The sequence below is a fragment of the Giraffa tippelskirchi genome, chromosome 5 (genome assembly GCF_054371585.1).
Source record: "Giraffa tippelskirchi isolate mGirTip1 chromosome 5, T2T-mGirTip1v1.2.pri, whole genome shotgun sequence".
NCBI lineage: Eukaryota > Metazoa > Chordata > Mammalia > Artiodactyla > Giraffidae > Giraffa > Giraffa tippelskirchi.
This window is the reverse complement of record NC_137279.1, coordinates 76,086,603-76,103,460: the sequence shown is the minus strand read 5'-3', so window position 1 is coordinate 76,103,460 and position 16,858 is coordinate 76,086,603. Positions and strand designations below refer to the sequence as shown.

Below are 16,858 nucleotides of genomic sequence, written 5' to 3'. Positions count from 1 at the left end.
TAGTCAGTCAGAGAGCTCGGTTTAACCTGAGTCTTCAGAGCCTGAGAGGGTCTGCGGTGGGCCCTGGAGCCTCGGGGAGGCCAGCGGGGGAGCTTACTGCTGGTCCCAGATGACGAGGTGAAAGAGGTACTTGGAAAAGTGGACCCGTCGGGTCTGCAGGGGGCTGCACAGCTCCTTTCCGCCATGGCTGAGGGAGCAGGAGAGGTAGAACTCTTCGTAGCTACAAGGGAAAGGAGGCAAGTCAGGACCCTCCGCTCCCAGACGGTAGCTCGGGCACCGAACCATGCCAAGCTCCATTTCCCCCCGGTTACACTCCTCTCGGTCTGTGGGACTGGAACATGCGGTCAAGGGGCAGGACAGCAGCTGGGATCTGGGGACGCGGGCTCAGGGAAAAGCAGCTCAGCCTGAGTGCCCCTGCCCGCTCTGAGGTTGCACGCGGAGCCCTGGTCTCTCCCCCTTACTGGACGCAGCCCGCAGCCCCTGCCCAGGGCCAGCTCCAGCCCCGGAAGCACTGGTCTCTCCCCTTACTGGACGCAGCCCGCAGCCCTGCCCAGGGCCAGCTCCAATCCCGGCCGCGTGCGCATCTGTGCCGGTGCGCGTGCACGGGGGTTGGGGGTGGGGCGTGCGAGGAGAGCACGACAGATGCGGTCGAGAATGCCGACACAGGGGGGGTCTCTGCGCCGACAGGTGCCTGACAGAGGAGGGCAGTGAAAGCCCAGGCTCCCAGACTCGCCCTTTGTTCTCCGCCAGTCGCCCAGAGCAATACATTAGGAGGGGAACAAAGAGAACTGGGAAGGGGGAAGGGTTGTCTGGGAGGAGGGCGGGGTGGGGGGACCACAGGCCTGATCCCCTCGGGCCAAGGGGGCGGGGGGGGGGCCCAGAGGCCCTGAGGACCACGCTAACGTCCCCCCACCCGCCCTTGCGGGCCTGGGGGACTCCAGACAAAGGGTCAGCGCGCCCCCGCCCCGCCCACTGTGCGAGCAGGGAAGCACGGTCACAGCGGGAGGGTGCACTCAGCCTGGGAAGCGGCCATCTGTCACCAGGCCGGCCTTGGGTGGGAGGGGCAGGGGGCAGGGATGCCTCTGCAGCCAGCACCCAGCAGGAACTCCAGCCCTGCCCCTTCCCCACTCTGCGTGTCCCTCCTCTGTGTCCCTCTCAATGGCACCACAGTGCCACTGATCCTGAATTTAGGGCCGTGGAGTCCCATGCAGACAGAAAGGCATCTGAAGTGACACTCAGCTCGCTCCCTACTTCCAGGTCGGCAGCCCGTGCTCACCTGGTAGCCCAGATGATCGGAATGCGGTGGGTGGCATAGACCGTGAAGGTGAGGGGCCCGGAGAGATGGCAGGCCTCCTGAACCAGAGCGTGCTTGCGGCTCCCAGGCACCGCAGTCTGGAAGTCTGCGTTGAACGTGTTGCAGTACAGCTCCACCAGGTCCAAGATGGCAGCCGTCAGGGCTTCCACAACCTTCTCTGTTTAAGGAAGGGGGCGGGAGGAAGAGCAGTGGGGGTCAATGAGCCCCATCGTGTGGTCAAGGCACTGCCTGGGACCGCGGTCCCCAGCTGCCAGGCACCCGTCTGTGCTGAAATGGGGGAAAGCAGGAGCATGCCATATGCTGCTCATAAAAGGAAAGATGCTTGTTTTAAACACCGTCCTTATTTTTATGTACTGCTACTTATTTTGTGTTACATGTCCTTTCTTTTAGGAAATAGTAGGAATAAGAGTTATCAGTTACTTGGAAGTCACTGCTTAGCAAAATAGGACCAACAATTGTATGTTGGTCACCAAAATAATACTTTTTGGTCCACAAAATCTGAAAGATTGGGAACCACCGACCAAGAATCCTAGAGATATGAGCAACATATTTCTAGGATATGGGCAACATTCTGCTTGAAAGACTTAAGAGGGAATCCTAGGGAAAAATTCTTTATGACTATCTCCCCAGGCCCCTGCTAAGTTGGAAACACAGGGGTTATGAGCCTATAACCTACTCAAGTGCAAGTTTTCCCATTTGGAAGCTGGGGCACCACGCCCACTCTCAGACCTACACCAACTCATCTCCATCTCCCAGGGACACCATAGGAATAACTAGGAAAAACAATGTGAAAACATTTTGTGGAACGAAATGTGCTCTCCAGCTGTGTCCACGCCTCATATAGGAAAACACACACACACACGGGCAGACCTGGACCAATAAATCAAGGGAGCTGGGGAGAAAAAGGAATCTGGGCAGAGCCTGCAGGTTTCACCTGCCCCGCCCAGATGAAGAGTGCAGCCCCCTTACCTCGGTTTTCCCTTACGGCCAAGACGGTGGGATCCTGTTGGGGAGAAAGGAGAGGAAGGGGAGCTTCAGGGCCACAGTCTTTTCCGTCACAGCTTTTCACAGCCGCCCTCATCTGGACCAGACTGGACCGAAATTCGAGGAGCAGAGGTTCCACAGGGAGGATAGAGTAATAGTCTGTGCCAGATCCGTGTGACAGACAGTGAGCCAGACTAAGGATACAGTCATCGCGTCCACCCAGATAAGCCCGTGCAGCCCTCGGCCACTCGCGTTTAGATCGCAGCGCCTGTCGTGCGGGCTGGCCCCTCAGCCACGCGCATTTAGACTGCAGCCCCTGCCGTGCGGGCTGGCCCCTCGGCCACGCGCGTTTAGACCACAGCGCCTGCCGTGTGGGCCGGCCCTGTCTGCACAGCACGCAGCCCTGCCGTGGAGACTCCAGTCCCTGGCTCGGGGGAGACTCTGGCCTTGCACCCTAATGGGCCTGCGATCCGCCAGGCAGCGCCTCAGTGACTGTGAGCAGCCGTTGCCGGCCTGCGCTTCTGGCCTCAGTCCTGGTGGCAGGCCCTCGCCGCTCTCAGACTTGGGGAGAGGTGACATGCTTGGCCTCCATTTCCCAGGAACTTTGTGACCAAATGTTCAAACATAAAAGATGCAGGTGGACGGAAGAGCCCTTCAGTAAGCAAACACCCCGCCACCTGGTTCCTGGGGATACCCCTCTCCTCCTTCCCCATGCTAGCACTCTGCACCCCGTTACCTTCTGGATTTTAGGCTTCATTCGGGAAGGGCAGGGGGGCAGCTGGTTGAGAGCGCTGGTGATCTCAGGGGTTTCCACGGCGGCTAGGGCGTTGCAGATGGCCTTGACGGACTGGACCACCCTGTCGGCCTTCAGTGGGAAGTCCCCCTGCGGGAGGCAGCACAGTGAGGCTGGCAGGCAAGTGCTGAAGGAATGGGTTGGGAGGGTAGCCAGTGGGACCCATGCTTTATTTTCAAACACCCAGCATTAGCGAATATCACACAGCTCCTGATGAATTAAAGGAGCCGTGCCCACATTCCCCAAGGCTTTCAGCCATCCTCACCAAGCCTTGTCTTATCTCCAGCCTCCCTCTGTCCACTAGTCTGTTTATACTGCACAGACACATGCGGGGTCTCACCTGGTGACATGCAGTTTTAATAAAATCAGTCCGCAGAGAATGAAGAGCAAGGGGACCAAAGAGATCACACCAAGGGCGCATTTGCGCACGCAGCTTCATGTCTCCCACTGCTGTCGACACTGTCCCGGAGGTCTCACCTCAGTCCCACAGCCGTGCCATGCCCTCTGCACCATGGCGCCAATGGTTTTCTAACCTGGAATCCCTTCACCTTCCCTGCCCTGACTACCTAAGTAAATGCAGATCACAGACAAGCTAAATTCTCATTTCCTTCCCAGAGCCTTCCCTAGCAGTTCCCCTCTATATCACTCTCCAAGAGCCCTTGATTACCCAATATGAACCTGTTCTGTCTACTAATAGCTTTATGTTACTATTTCATTTTTCTGGAAGGAACACAGGCTCCCTGAAGTCTGACACAATTCTTATGTTTCTCCACCCACAGTGGCCACAACATAGGGCCAGACTAGTACAAAAAAGGCATTCAGAGAACTCATCTCTCATCACAGTAAAGGTCCAAGCAGAGGCTGCTAGAGGAGGGATTCTGGTAGTCGGTGGAGGGCTGAGCTAGATACAAAGCTATATCTAGCTTCCCCAAAAGGATGACCACCATTTAAACAGTATCAATGAGACAGGGATTGTTTTTGAAGACCACTATCTGATTTTCTTGAACTTCACAGCATGTGAGGCACATTTTTATTCCCATGGTTTTGAGGCTTAAAACTCCATGTGAATCCGAGTGAGGAGAGTCCTGGCCCTTCCCTACCTTTCGGATCTTCCACCTCCGGATGGTTTGCCACCTGTGACTCAGCACATCGGAGGTTCCTGGCCTTGCTCACAGGACATTCGAGTTCAGCAGCGGGGCAGTAGCTCTATGTCTCTTAGCTTTGGAGATGCCCTACTCCAGAGAGAGGATCCGGGAATGACTCCTGACCTGCTCCCACAGAGGAGCAGAATCCTTCTAAACACACCTGCCAGCCGCCCAACAGCCTGCAGTCTTGGTGTGCCCATGTGCTAGAGGAATGAAAAGTGCTCTGCTAATAGATTTTCAGTGTCTGCTCTGGATCCCTTTAGTGCTCGCTGATCCTGGGAGGACTGGGGGAGAGGAAGGAAGAAGTGTGGGGCCACTAGGCCAGCTCCAGAATTTGTACTCACATCAGCCAACAGGAAGGCATCCACCTCATTGTGGTAAGTGTCAAACAGAAGACTCAGGGCCTGCCTGGGGAGTTGGGGACAGGGAAATGTCATAGGAGAAGTCAGGACAGATCCAGTGTTCTGGAAGACCCATTTTCTCCCTCCTCCTCCTCAGCTCAGGAATCAGGCTCTGGTTTAAGGGGGTTTCCACTCTTTCCGTCTGTCCCATGAAGACTGAAGGCCAGAAGTCCCTTCTGTGGGCCACCTCTTACTTGGAGAACATGGTAAAGTACTAAGGGAAGATACGTCACAGACTCTGGAGTGGGGATCTTCTCCTGTGAGACTCTGGACCCCCATCCCCGACACCTGCAAGAACCCCGGGACCCGGCAGAAAGGCCAGCAAGGGTATCTGCTAAGGTTCCCTCGTGGTTTCTGCTCAGCCCACATCCATGATGGTACCCGCTCTCACCTGCTGATGGTCTGCTTGACTGGCCTCTCTTGCAGGTGGACGAGGTAGTTCAAGGTGGAGGGGCTCTGATCATCATTCACCTGTGTGAGAAGCACCCTGTTCAGAGAAGGGTGCTGCCTTTACCGCAGCCCAGTGCTCTTGCCCCAGGCCCACACAGCGTGTTCCGAGTCACCGTCTGCCCTCCACCTCCCCGTCACACACGAACCGTGCGGGCCAGGTCACTGCGCACGGCCTTCTGCTCCATCAGCTGCAGCCGGATGTCGATGTCAAACTTCCGACAGTACTGAATATACTCATGGCTGCCCAGGGCATGCTTGCTGGAGGGACAGGGGGACAAGGCCATTAGCATCCTAGAGACTCAGTGGAACTTTCAAGGGAAGTGCACACCTTAGCCTAGGGGCGAGAGAAACAAGAGGAAGGGGCGGGTAGTATGCCTGTATTGTACCCTCTACCGTGGCTCCTGGAAATGTCACAGTAGAGCTCAGGGAAAGAAACAGAGGTCTCTCTAAAGAAAAGCCACCTAACACATTTAACCCTTGGTCTGTACAAACACTAACTTTCCTAGGTATTTATTACCGTTATCACTGGTTCAACTCTAGGGGTGGGAACTTCTGGAAAGAGTAGGGAACAGAGATTTCTCAGGGGCAGTGTTTAAACTCCATCCTCCCTGGTGGCTCAGACAGTAAAGCATCTGCCTACAATCCGGGAGACCGGGGTTCAATCCCTGAGTCAGGAAGATCTCCTGGAGAAGGAAATGGCAACCCACTCTAGTATTCTTGCCTGGAAAATCCCTTGGACGGAGGAATTTGGTAGGCTACAGTCCATGGGGTCCCAAAGAGTTGGGCACGACTGAGCAACTTCACTTTTCCTCTTGCCTTTGGTATATATGTGTGTTAGTTGCTCAGTCATGTCCGACTCTGCGACCCCATGGACTGTAGCCCGCCAGGCTCCTCTGTCCGTGGGATTCTTCAGGCGAGAATACTAGAGTGGGTTGCCATTCCCTTCTCCAGGGGATCTTCCCTACCCAGGGATCGAACCTGGATCTCCTGTACTGCAGGCAGATTCAATACCCACTAAGCCACCAGGGAAGCCCAACTTTGGTATACAGGACACATCAGAAGCCAGCCTAAGCACAGGTGGTCTTAAGTCCCCCCACACTGTGGTCTTAAGTCGCACATCCCTCACTATTACCATCTGGGGTGCCAAGGCCAACCAAGCAAACCCACCAAGATTCCAGGTGGAATTATCCCCAACCAATCAAAGTTCTGCTTCTCACCTCCCTCTGTGGGTCGTGCGACTGTGAACAACAATATAACCTCTACAGACTACCTGCATGCCCTTCGGCCTGCTCAGAGGACATGCCCCTACCCACCCCAAGTTCCAAAGAAGGCACACTAGGGAGTCCCCCGGTGATCCAGCCCCAAGTCAAACCTTGGTCAGGAAGGAAGCCAGGGAGAAGGGGAGACTGAGCCACCCCTGCAGGCCAGCTCCACAGGCCTGGGCCAGGTCCCAGCAGCGGGGGAACAGAAGCCGGAAAGGGACTTCCTTCCTCAGCAGAGCTGGGAGTCTAGGAGAGGAGAGCAACCCAGAGGGCTCTGTGCAGAAGCCGACAGAGGGGCCCAGGCCCACGGCCAGGCCAGGCCACTAGGACCTAAGTGGGTTTTCCACATCCAGAGGGGCCAAGCCTCTGAACTAGGCACCCCCTGCTGAGACTGGGTGGCAGCTAAAACCTAGGGGTGGGAGAGGCTGGGCCGTGGGGCAGGTCTGGCGGGAGTGCCCCAGGAGGAAGGAAGAGGCGCGGAGGTGGGGGAGGTGGCAGGAAACCCAGCCCTCCCCTGGGACTCTCAAGGTTCTTATCAGGGCAGCCTACATCCTGGACTGCCACTCCCCCTCAGCGTCAGCCCCTTTGCTAGGCAAGAGAAGGAAACCCAGGGCCTCCTGGGAGCCAGCAGCTTTTTGGAACCCCCGGAGGGGCTTTTCCACCTCCACTCAAGGTAGCTATCTTGTGCTCAGGGGCCTGGGCTTTTCTGTTACAGAGAGGGAAGAGAAGAGCCCTGGGGGAGGAGGGGGCTCCTGGACCAAGAGCGATGGACACAAGTCTCCGGGGAGCTTGCTTGACTTTCTCTGTGGAAGCCTTCCTCTGTGTGCATTCAAGGTAGAGGGAGAGAGGCTGGACCCTAGGACCAACCATCCTGCTCCACCTTGCCTGCGACACTCCCCCTGCATCTTGGCAAGAAGTCAGAACCTGACAGCTTATCTACCATGTCTGGACTCAGAGGCTCAAGGACTAGGGGCTGTAAAGGAAATGACAGTATCCAGCTGACCTGATCCTCTCTTTGGACTGGTCCTTCTCTGGGACTATTTAGGGATTGCTCATTGGGGTGTTCTCATCTATAACCCTTGCTGCATTTTACAGAAGAAGCTGAGGGTCAGAGTCTCACAACCCATAAGAGGCAGCCAGACCCAGACCCGCTGTGCTCATGTGCCCACGGTGCCCACTGCTCCTTCCGACAGTGGCAGGGGCTATCTGCCAGGAGCCCCTGAGTCTGGGGCCCCTTTTATTCTTCTGGGGGAAAGTAAGTACACACTGAACTGTGCTCCCTGGACTTGTACCATGTAGGGCCCTGCCCTCTCCTTTTCTTTCAGTTTTTCTGTTGAGGGCACAGAGACCAGGAAGGACCCACAATACCCCTAAGAAGCCAGCCCAGAACGGCGCTAGCCACAGATCAGGCATCCTTGCCTCTCGACCTGCATGGAAGAGAAGGAGCAAGTGGCGGTGTTCCCTGAGCACCGCTCAGCCTGAGAGGCAGCCTCTTCTCCCCGTTCCCAGCATCGGCTGCACTAGGCGGCTGAAGCTTGAGGAGGAGGGCAGATCTATTTCCTGATCTGCTGTCCTCTGGCTGATTCTGCAGCCTGCCACACAGCCGTGCCACCAGAGGGGTGCAGCCCCTCTCCGCCAACCCAGCCTCCAGAGCCCGGTGCAGTGGAAAGAAGACTGAGGCCGCGGGTCCCTGTCAGACCTTCCAGGGAGGCCGCTCGATGCAGAGGGTGCCGAATGGACGGGTGCTGGAGCCGCGCCTCTTGTGGGGAGGACAGCCAGCTGCACATGCCAGCGGGCAAGGGCTCACTGGCAGAAGAAGGGGGAGAGCAACTGTGGTTCTTACCCCTGGTCCCGCAGGGCACTCTGCCCAGTCCTCCTCCTGCCCCCGGCCATAAAGACACCGCATATAATCTAGGGCGGGAGAAGCATAGCCCCCAGCCCCATACACACATCTCTCCACGTGCAGAAGTCTGCAGGCAGATGCGATCTTTGCCTAATCCCAGTTCCAAGCTCTTTCCACAGCAGATTTGTCTCAGGAAGCTGGCCAAGCCCGCTGGAAGACCGAGCTCCTTGGGGAAAGTGCGACGTGGCTGAGAGTATGCCCGGAAAGCGGGAGTCCTAACTGCAGCCAGGCCTCGAGCCCAGCGCCACCCCTGCAAAGCCCTCTCACGATCCTGTGACCCAGAAGGCACGCGCCACCTCCTGCCTGCTTGTCCCCACCCACTCACTCACTTCTGCAGGAACTCCTCCAGTCCACAGGGCTTCAGCACGAAGTCACCCACGTCGACATCCCTCAGTTCATCACAGGTGTAGCACAGGGTCTGGTAGATGAGCAAGTCTACAGTGGAGGAGCCTGAAAGAGGGGAGGCGGGGGGGCAAGGAGGGGGTCACTGGGGCAGGCAGGGCTCAGCCTGAGCCCCTTCACCCTGCAGGCCCGTCACCAACCAATGAAGCAGTTTGGGGTTTCAAAACAGTCACCCCTGCCCCACCTCTGAGTATGCCCACATGGCCCTCCCCCACTTACAGTTGCAGGTAAAAGTGAGTGGCTCCCGCAGGCTGTCGCACAGCACAGTCACCTTCAAGTTCACCTCGTCCCCAAGGTGCTCGGGGCTCGGGGTGACAGCACTCCAGACATACCCGGTGAGGGAGTAGTCCTGGACATCAGAGCCGGATCGGAGGCTGCGCAGGAAGAGAGGGGAGGGACCTGTGCCTTCGTAAGAGAGCCACGGACAAGAGGCCTGCTGGGACCTCCATCCTGAGGCCCAAGGGCCCCTCTATCCCCACCTGCCTGCGGCCCTCCGGGTCTTCAGGCCAGGATGGGGACAGTGGGGAAGCATCTCTGCGAAACTGTGTTCTTGACATATTTGTTACAGTTGCAAAACATTTCTCAAGCTGAGTTGCACATTAGGGACAGTTCTAAACAACACAGCTTTCATAATAAGTTCCAAGGAATATTTTTCTGAATCCATTTCCTTTCTCTTTTAGCTCCAGGTAAGATTACACTCTTTATCTCCATCTGGCGTATATTTGCTCCTAAGGGCAACTGCTCCTGAAGTGATTGGAATAATTTCTTAGAGCAAAGTTTCATGACTTTTGTCCAAAATATGAAAATTCTATGTCTCCAAAAAAGCCTATAAACACTGGTTGCAGGAAGCATGCCATAGTTATAATTGAGATCTATTACACATGGCCCTTCTTCCTCCCTAGAAAGTTCTGAAAGGAGTCTCCTCCCCGCCCCTACAGCCCTCCCTAACCCCCAGTCCTTAACTCTTACACATCCAGCATGTGGCAAAATGCAGCAACTTCCTCATCTCTCTCCTCTGAGACCTCAAACAGCTCGTGGCCATTGGTGACAGCGTGGGGCCGGGAGCCCACCTTTAAGAGAAGAGCAGCTGACTCAGAGACTTTCCCTCATGCTGTCCCCTTCCCGCCGGCTGCTCCTCAATCCAAAGTCTTAACCTCTAGGTGTAAAGGCTTCCTGGTGAGAGGGGCATAGGAAAATGTGGGACATTCAGGAATACATTTATCTACTGTCCTGGGAGACTAAGAGCCAAGTTGAAAAAGCACTTGAAGCCTTGGCTGAGTTTGGAAGCCTGGATGAGATGGACGTGAGTGTGGCCAAACCTCCTTCCGGAGAGGGCAGTGTCTAATAAGCTCAAGCCTGCAGGTCAGGCAGTGCCCGGCTCGCTGGACTCCGGGGCTGACTTTTTGGGGGATGCTCTCAGAGGCGTGGTGGGAAGCTGAGCGGACAGCTGTTTTCCCCTGTCCCACAATGGAAGCCCGTGCAAGCAGGTTCCCAAACAGTCCCCAAGGAAGCTTGGCCCTGGGCAAAGGTTCAACATCCACAGCAAGCCCCAGGGACTCAACACAGAGAGAGACTGAGAGACCACAGATGGAGGCGATGACTCAGACACACGTGCCTTCCTGGTCAATGCTGTTTGAGGAATAAAGTGTCAAAGGAGCTTTCTGGGCAGGAAAGGACCTGGGAAAAGGGTGAGCTCCTCCCAGCTCTTGAGTCTGCTGGGCCCCTACAGCTGGCATGTCAGGGAGCCTGCCTGAGCCCCGCTTCCGGTCCAAGAACACGTGTGTGCCATCGGGGATTCTCAGACAGGACCTCCACCACAGGGCTGTCCAGTCATCCACGAAGAGTTTTAAAGCAGCCCTCCAACAAGGCCTGCAGCACAGCCCCAAGGGAGGAAGTGGAGGAGGGGCTGGTGCAGGTCTGGCCTGACAGACTTGCCCAGAGCCCCGGGGGAGGCCGCCCCCAGGGAACGAAGATGGAGCACTAGCCGCATCTGCTAAAAGCAGCTGCTTCCGGGAAGCCGTGCACCAGTCTGCTCACACCAGCCCTTACCTCTCAGCCTCCCAGCCCGCCCCAAGCAGACAGCAGCAAGTGAGCTCCTCGTTTGAACATCCAGAGCGCTTCCTCTGAGTGACCCCAGCTCGCTGGCCTCGCCCCCACTGGGCGGGCATGGAGGGTGTGCAGAGAGGGGAGGGCAGCGTGGGGGCAGTTGGCACGGGAGGCCCCGGCCCTGCCAAGTTCGTGCCATGTCCCAGTCAAAACAATAGTGCCACTGTCAGCAACTCCCCCACAAGTGAGAGCGACAGAGTGACAGAGACAGGGAGGGGAGGGGAAGGCAGGGGGCAGAAAACAGAGTGGCAACCGAGGGCCACTTTCAGGCCCTTTCAGTACCACTCACGGGCTCCGCCAGAAAACAAAACAAAGCCACTTACGTTTGCCCGGCTGGCAGGCCCTGGGGGCATCGCCTGATGCTGGCCGGGGGCACCTGCAAGGCAGAGGCTGGCAGCAGGGGTACCGTGCCGGCACTTGGAGCCAGCCATTTCCTTAGCTGGCTCTGCAGGCCCAGGATGAGGAGGGCCGCTCCGGCTGGAAGCACGGCGAAGGCGAGGAGGTGGTGTGGGCCGGGAGCCAGAGGGGGCCCCGCTCCTGGGGTGAGCCCCCGCACCAGGCTGGGGTGGGGAGGACCAAGGCCGCATGTCCCCCTAAGAACGGGCAGGAGCTCTTTGCTTTGCCCTAGCTTCTGCAAGGAGACTCTGGAGCAAGATTCCCCCAAAAATTCTGGTAACACACAGGGGATGTGAGAAGGGTGAGAGAGTTGTGGGGGGGAGGGAGCCACAGGGGCGCCCACCTACCAGGGTGGCCTGACTCGGCGCTAGCAGGCCCGGCTGTGCGGGAGCAGACTCTCCCTGTCCCTATAAATAGCAGGAAGAGCCCCACCTCTCAGAACAGGGCCTTTAAAAAGCCCAGCGCCCTAGAGCTTATCCCAGGAGCTGCCTCTGCTCTGGGGGACTCTCTCAACCAGCACAGGAAGGAAGGACCACGTGGCTTTTCCAGAGTCGTGGAGGATCCCAATTACTGGGACGTAATGTGGGAAAGCCCCAGTGTCCGTCAGACAATGGATAAGGAGAAAACAAGGGTGGAATGAAGTGGAACGCCATTAACACAGAAGTCATCAGTCAAGGGGTGCCTCTTGACTCCTTTGGGGCCAGGGTTTCCAGGGCCCAAGGGTGAAACACAAAGCAGGCTTCAGGTCCTGCCCTGAAGGAGATGCTGCTGCTACTTTTTAAACCAGAAAAAAATCAAAGCTGCCCTAGAACCTACCCTGTGCTTCTGTGTAAATACTTTACTATTTTATACTGTGTACTGATAAAAGTAAAGCAATTATTGTCATACTGCATACTTTTTTCTAAATATTTTCACTGCGAAATGAGATGGATGATGGTGATGATGGCAGAACAACATGAATGTACTTAATGCCACGGAACTGCATACTGACGATTGGTTAAGAGAATAAATTTTATGGGATGTATACTTTATCCCAATGAGAGAGAAAGGCATGCGCGCGCACACACAGAGGGCAGCGAGGAGACAGACAGCGGGGCAGAGAGACAGAGATGGGGGGAGAGAAGTGGGGAGAGACAGCAGAGAGAAAGGGAGCGAGAACAATGGATCTTTGGGGTGAGGCAACAGGGCTCTGCACCGAGGCTCATCAGGCAAGATGCTGAGGGGGTCTGGGCCAGGGTCTGGGACTCCGTGAACACTAAACATCGGTCACTCTCATGACTGAACCTCATCTTCACGCAGCATTTTCGGCAGAGCAGAAAGTCAGAAAGCAGAGGCCATTCGGCCAGAGTCAACGCTGCATCTCCTCACCCCAGGTCTCCCCTTATATCACAAAGTGGGCATTCAGAAACGCCCACACCCACAAGGGCCGTTTGGCCGAGACACACGAAACTTGGTCCTGAAAAGGAGCTGCCTCTCCTGGCGTCCCTCTTCCCTTCCCCAGCCCGGCCTGGGGGACAGTGTCAGAAGCAGAGGCAGGAGTGGACTGAAGGGGTGAGGGTGGAGCAGACCTGCATTTGGACAGTGAAGAAGAAAGAAGGGCTGTTCTTTGTTTCTGAATGACCAGGGGAGCGGGGACAGAAGAAACCCAGAGACCCTCACCGGAGCTGCAGAAATGCGGCGGTTCTTGCCAGGTGTTGCGTTTCTCCGGTTGGCATAGCGGGAGGCATGTGTGCGGGGGGGCACCTGGGGGGGCATGGTCTTGCTCCGGGCCACGGGCTTCCCAGGAGTGTCCTTGCCAAAGTCCAGGGGCCCCCGACCCTCCTTCCAGCCCCTGGCAGCATCCCGCAGCATCTCCGCATCATAGGTCGACTTCAGGTTGAGCCGTGTGATGGCATCGTTGATGCCGTCATAGTCCACGGACCCCAGCGGCCGCCCCGGACTCCCACCTCCCAGCTCCTCCTCCTCTTCTAGGATCCGGGGCCCCAGCAACTTGCCTGGAGGTTGTTCAACCAAAGAGAAAGTGTTGATGTCACTGGGCTGGGAAATCTTGGAAGAGGAGGGGGACCCCTTTCTAGGAGGCAGGGGAGGAGTGTCCCAGATAGAGACTCGGGGAGGCAGAGGAGGAGGGGACAGTTTCTTAGAAGAGTCTTCTCTGTCCCTTGGTCCTGGGGCCAAAGAGAGCCCCCCATCTGAACCATCAAAAATGTAGAGATAGTCTTCAGCCAGGGAGCCTTTGGGCCAGGGATCTGGGCCAGGCTGGGAGCCCCGGGAGGTAGAGTGGTTGGGCAGCCCTTCTTGTGGGGAGACTGAGTTGTAATTGAGGGTAGGATCGGAGCCAGAAAGACCGCGTAAGAGCTTGAGGTCCTTCCGTCTTCCCGCTGGCTTGCTGTAGAAGTCCAGAACAGGCTCATCCCAGCTGATCAGAGAGGGGTCTGTGTTCTGCTTGGCCCTGCTTTCCTCCTTGTCATGCCGAAGCCGGGACAGAGCGTCATACTCCATCTGTAAGGCTTCAGCCATGGCCAGTTCTTTGCGGCTGATGCCCACTGACTCCAGGGACTTCCAGTGCTCCCCATTGCCCTGGGTCGAAGACATGGTGAGGATGGGGGACAGGGAAGACAAGGAAGTCTTCTACTTCACGGCAATGTCAGTCTGCAGGCTTGTGGCATGGTGTCTGGGCACCTGTAAGGAAGGGGCAAAAATATCAGTCATTCAGTCTCAAAAAGAGATGTGTCAGTAATCTGATTGGGTGACAGAATCGGGGCCACTGCCTGTTTCTTGAGTGCCTACAACAGATGGAAAGAAACAGAAAGATGGAGGAAAAAATAGACACCAGGACAACTTTATCTATCTATTATACCCATCCACCCTTACATTCATCCATACATGTCTCTATCTCTGGTCCCTAAATCCCAGCCTCGTCTCGCTCACAGGTACCCCAAGGAAAGAAGGAGGCACCTTGCATCAGCAAAGACGAAAAGATAGAGACAAGGGCTCTTCAGTCAATTTAAAGAGGACAGCTCTCCAACATGAATGGACCTAGAGATGATCATACTAAGTGAAGTAAGTCAGAGAAAGACAAATTCCATAATGATATCACTTACATGTGGAGTCTAAAATATGACACAAATGAACATATTACGAGACAGACACAGAGACACAGACACAGAAAACAGACTTGTGGTTGCCAAGGGGGCGGGGGGTGGGGAAGGCTGAGGAGCTTGGGATTAACAGATGTATCAAAACCTGGAGACAACCCAATGTCCATCAGCAGGCGAGTGGATTAAAAAAAGTGATACGTCCACACAACTGAATACTATTCAGCAACAAAAAGGAATTAATTATTGATACATGCAATAACATGGATGAATCTCAAAATAACTATGCTGAGAAAAAGAAGTCAGACAAAAGATTATGAGTATTTAGTATTCCATTTATATAAGATTCTGGAAAATGAAAACTAATCTGTAGTGAAAGTGCAACCGTTAGTTGCTCAGTTATGCGGACTCTTTGTGACCCCATGGACAGTGGCCCGCCAGGCTCCTCTGTCCATGGAATTCTCCAGGCAAGAATACTGGAGTGGGTGGCCATTCCCTTCTTCCGGGGATCTTCCTGACCCAGGAATCGAACCTGTGTCTCCTGCTTTGGCAGGCAGATTCTTTACTGCTGGCCATATATATGTATGCCAAAATTTAAGAAGTTGCACACTTTAAATATGTACAATTTACTATATGTCAATTATACTTCAATAAATCTATAATGACAAGTACAATAAAGCCCTATGAAACAACTAGTGAGACTGCACTGAGATCCTCCCAAAATACATCAATACAAGCAATAAAACAAAACTTGCCAACAGGTAAGACCCGGGTGCCTGATGAAGGGAAGGTGTGCCAAAATCTTGATTTCCCTCAGCCCTTAGGAAACAGACAGGAAGATCACACACGCGCGCGCGCGCGCCTGGCCAGCTGCCTCTGCAGTGAGCAGCCCCCGTTCATTCACTCCAGTGTTGGCATCCTCCTTCAGGAGCTGTGAGATGAAACGGCATGAAGACATGGTTGCAATGACAAGGTTAGCCTGACCCAGTGGTTCTCAACCCTGGCTGCATATTAGAAACACTGGGGGAATTTTTAAAAGTACTGAAGCCCAGGTACTCTCAAGAGGTTCTGATTTAATTGGTCTGCAGTAAAGCAGTGGTATTTTTAAAAACTCCCTAGGAGACTCTAGACTGTAGCCGAAGCTGAGAACCATAGACCTGTGTGTGTATGTGTGTTTCAGATTAGGTTGGGATAGCTGAGTGTGAAGTAAGTCACTTCTGATGCTTCTCACCAGCAGCTGAGTACACCATTTCTAAAATTATCAAAAATTCTTCATTTTATTGTACTGCTTTGCCCAGAAAGTTACAAACATACGAAGCATGTCCTTCATGATAAGAAAATTGAAAACATCAATAGGGAAAAAGTTCAGACAGATTCACGGTAGTAAGTTACATCAGACCCCAAATGAGTTAGGGCAAGAGCATCCTTCACATGCGGTCCCTTCCTAGATCCTGGAGCATCCCTTAGGCACAGGCTGGCTCCGTGAGTCTTAGAATGTATTTCCCCAAAAATGGAATAGCCCAAGCCCAGTTCTGGCTCTGCTGTTTCCTCTGTCTCTTGCGATTCTCCACCTTTCAACATTTCCTTATAGATGACTTCTTATCCACAGAGGAAAAGAGACAGTCCTGCTATTTAAAATTCCAAGGAATTGGATGAGCAGATGGAGATACACAGAACTTGGCTGCCCAGAGACAGGACACTGGACCCAGGAAAAGGAGGCCCAGTGCTTTTGATAGGAGACAAGAGATAAACGCTCAAAGCTGAACTGAGCTTGTGCTGTGCTTAGTCGCTCAGTCGTGTCCGACTCTTTATGACCCCAAGGACTGTAGCCAGCCAGGCTCCTCTGTCCATGGGGATTCTCCAGGCAAGAATACTGGAGTGGGTTGCCATGCCCTCCTCCAGGTTTAATCCAGAGAATGGCTGTATTTTTAGCCCCAAGCTGGAACAAGCATAGTAGTAAGATGGCTTGGCCAGCCACCACTGTGAAGAGAGAAACTGAGGCCACTGGAAATAATGTCTCTCAACTTCTTGCCTCTCTTGCCCACTAACTAACTGATCCATGCCTACATTCGGCCTCCTTTTCTTCCGTTGGCCTCTGGGGAAGCAGTCCCCCTCCCGTTGACTTAGAAGCCTCCTGGGCACTCGCCCCACCCCTGGGTCTCCTCCACACGAGGCTCCACAAACTACCCTCCCCTCTCCTGGACTTTCACCTCTTCTCCTTAACTGGCTCACTCTCTTTAGCACATAAACATGTTCAAGCTTCTTCTGGCCTTAGAAAGGAAAAAGAAGAAACAAAAGACAGACCCCTACACACACCCTAATCAGCTTGACTTCCTGTCCTTCAGCTCATACCCTCTCAGTTCTTCCTTCCCTTCCCAGCCAAGAGCAGAAGACACATGGCGTTTCTCAGTTCTCCATTATTTATTCCTCACCTCACTGTCACCTCACTTTGCCCCCAACATTCCACTAGAATACCCCAGCAACAATGCCCAGACTACCCAGTTCCACAGAGGTTTCTATCTGCCCAGACACTGCTGCCGCACGTGACTCTCAGACCATTCCCTTCTTCCCTATACCCTCTACTCGCTGGCTCCCATGACACTCTC

The 16,858-nt window shown here is 54.8% G+C and overlaps 1 protein-coding gene across 4 annotated transcripts in view; it reads right to left on the bottom strand.

The window, feature by feature from the left end:
* The window catches only part of PIK3C2B (phosphatidylinositol-4-phosphate 3-kinase catalytic subunit type 2 beta), a 68,140-nt gene that overhangs the window by 35,145 nt on the left and 16,137 nt on the right, over nucleotides 1-16,858 (bottom strand). For 3 of the 4 annotated variants that reach the window (XM_081494925.1, XM_081494927.1, XM_081494929.1), the window contains exons 2-12: nucleotides 12,817-13,836; nucleotides 9,625-9,725; nucleotides 8,875-9,029; nucleotides 8,583-8,703; nucleotides 5,235-5,346; nucleotides 5,030-5,109; nucleotides 4,582-4,645; nucleotides 3,036-3,182; nucleotides 2,285-2,318; nucleotides 1,277-1,472; nucleotides 98-220 (exon numbers count right to left, since the gene is read on the bottom strand). In XM_081494925.1, coding sequence (XP_081351051.1) covers nucleotides 98-220; nucleotides 1,277-1,472; nucleotides 2,285-2,318; nucleotides 3,036-3,182; nucleotides 4,582-4,645; nucleotides 5,030-5,109; nucleotides 5,235-5,346; nucleotides 8,583-8,703; nucleotides 8,875-9,029; nucleotides 9,625-9,725; nucleotides 12,817-13,749 — 2,066 coding nt within the window. In that variant the 5' untranslated portion in view covers nucleotides 13,750-13,836. Of the gene's footprint in view, nucleotides 1-97; nucleotides 221-1,276; nucleotides 1,473-2,284; nucleotides 2,319-3,035; nucleotides 3,183-4,581; nucleotides 4,646-5,029; nucleotides 5,110-5,234; nucleotides 5,347-8,582; nucleotides 8,704-8,874; nucleotides 9,030-9,624; nucleotides 9,726-11,084; nucleotides 12,044-12,816; nucleotides 13,837-16,858 lie in introns of those variants that run through there. The other variant, XM_081494928.1, reaches the window with a different exon arrangement.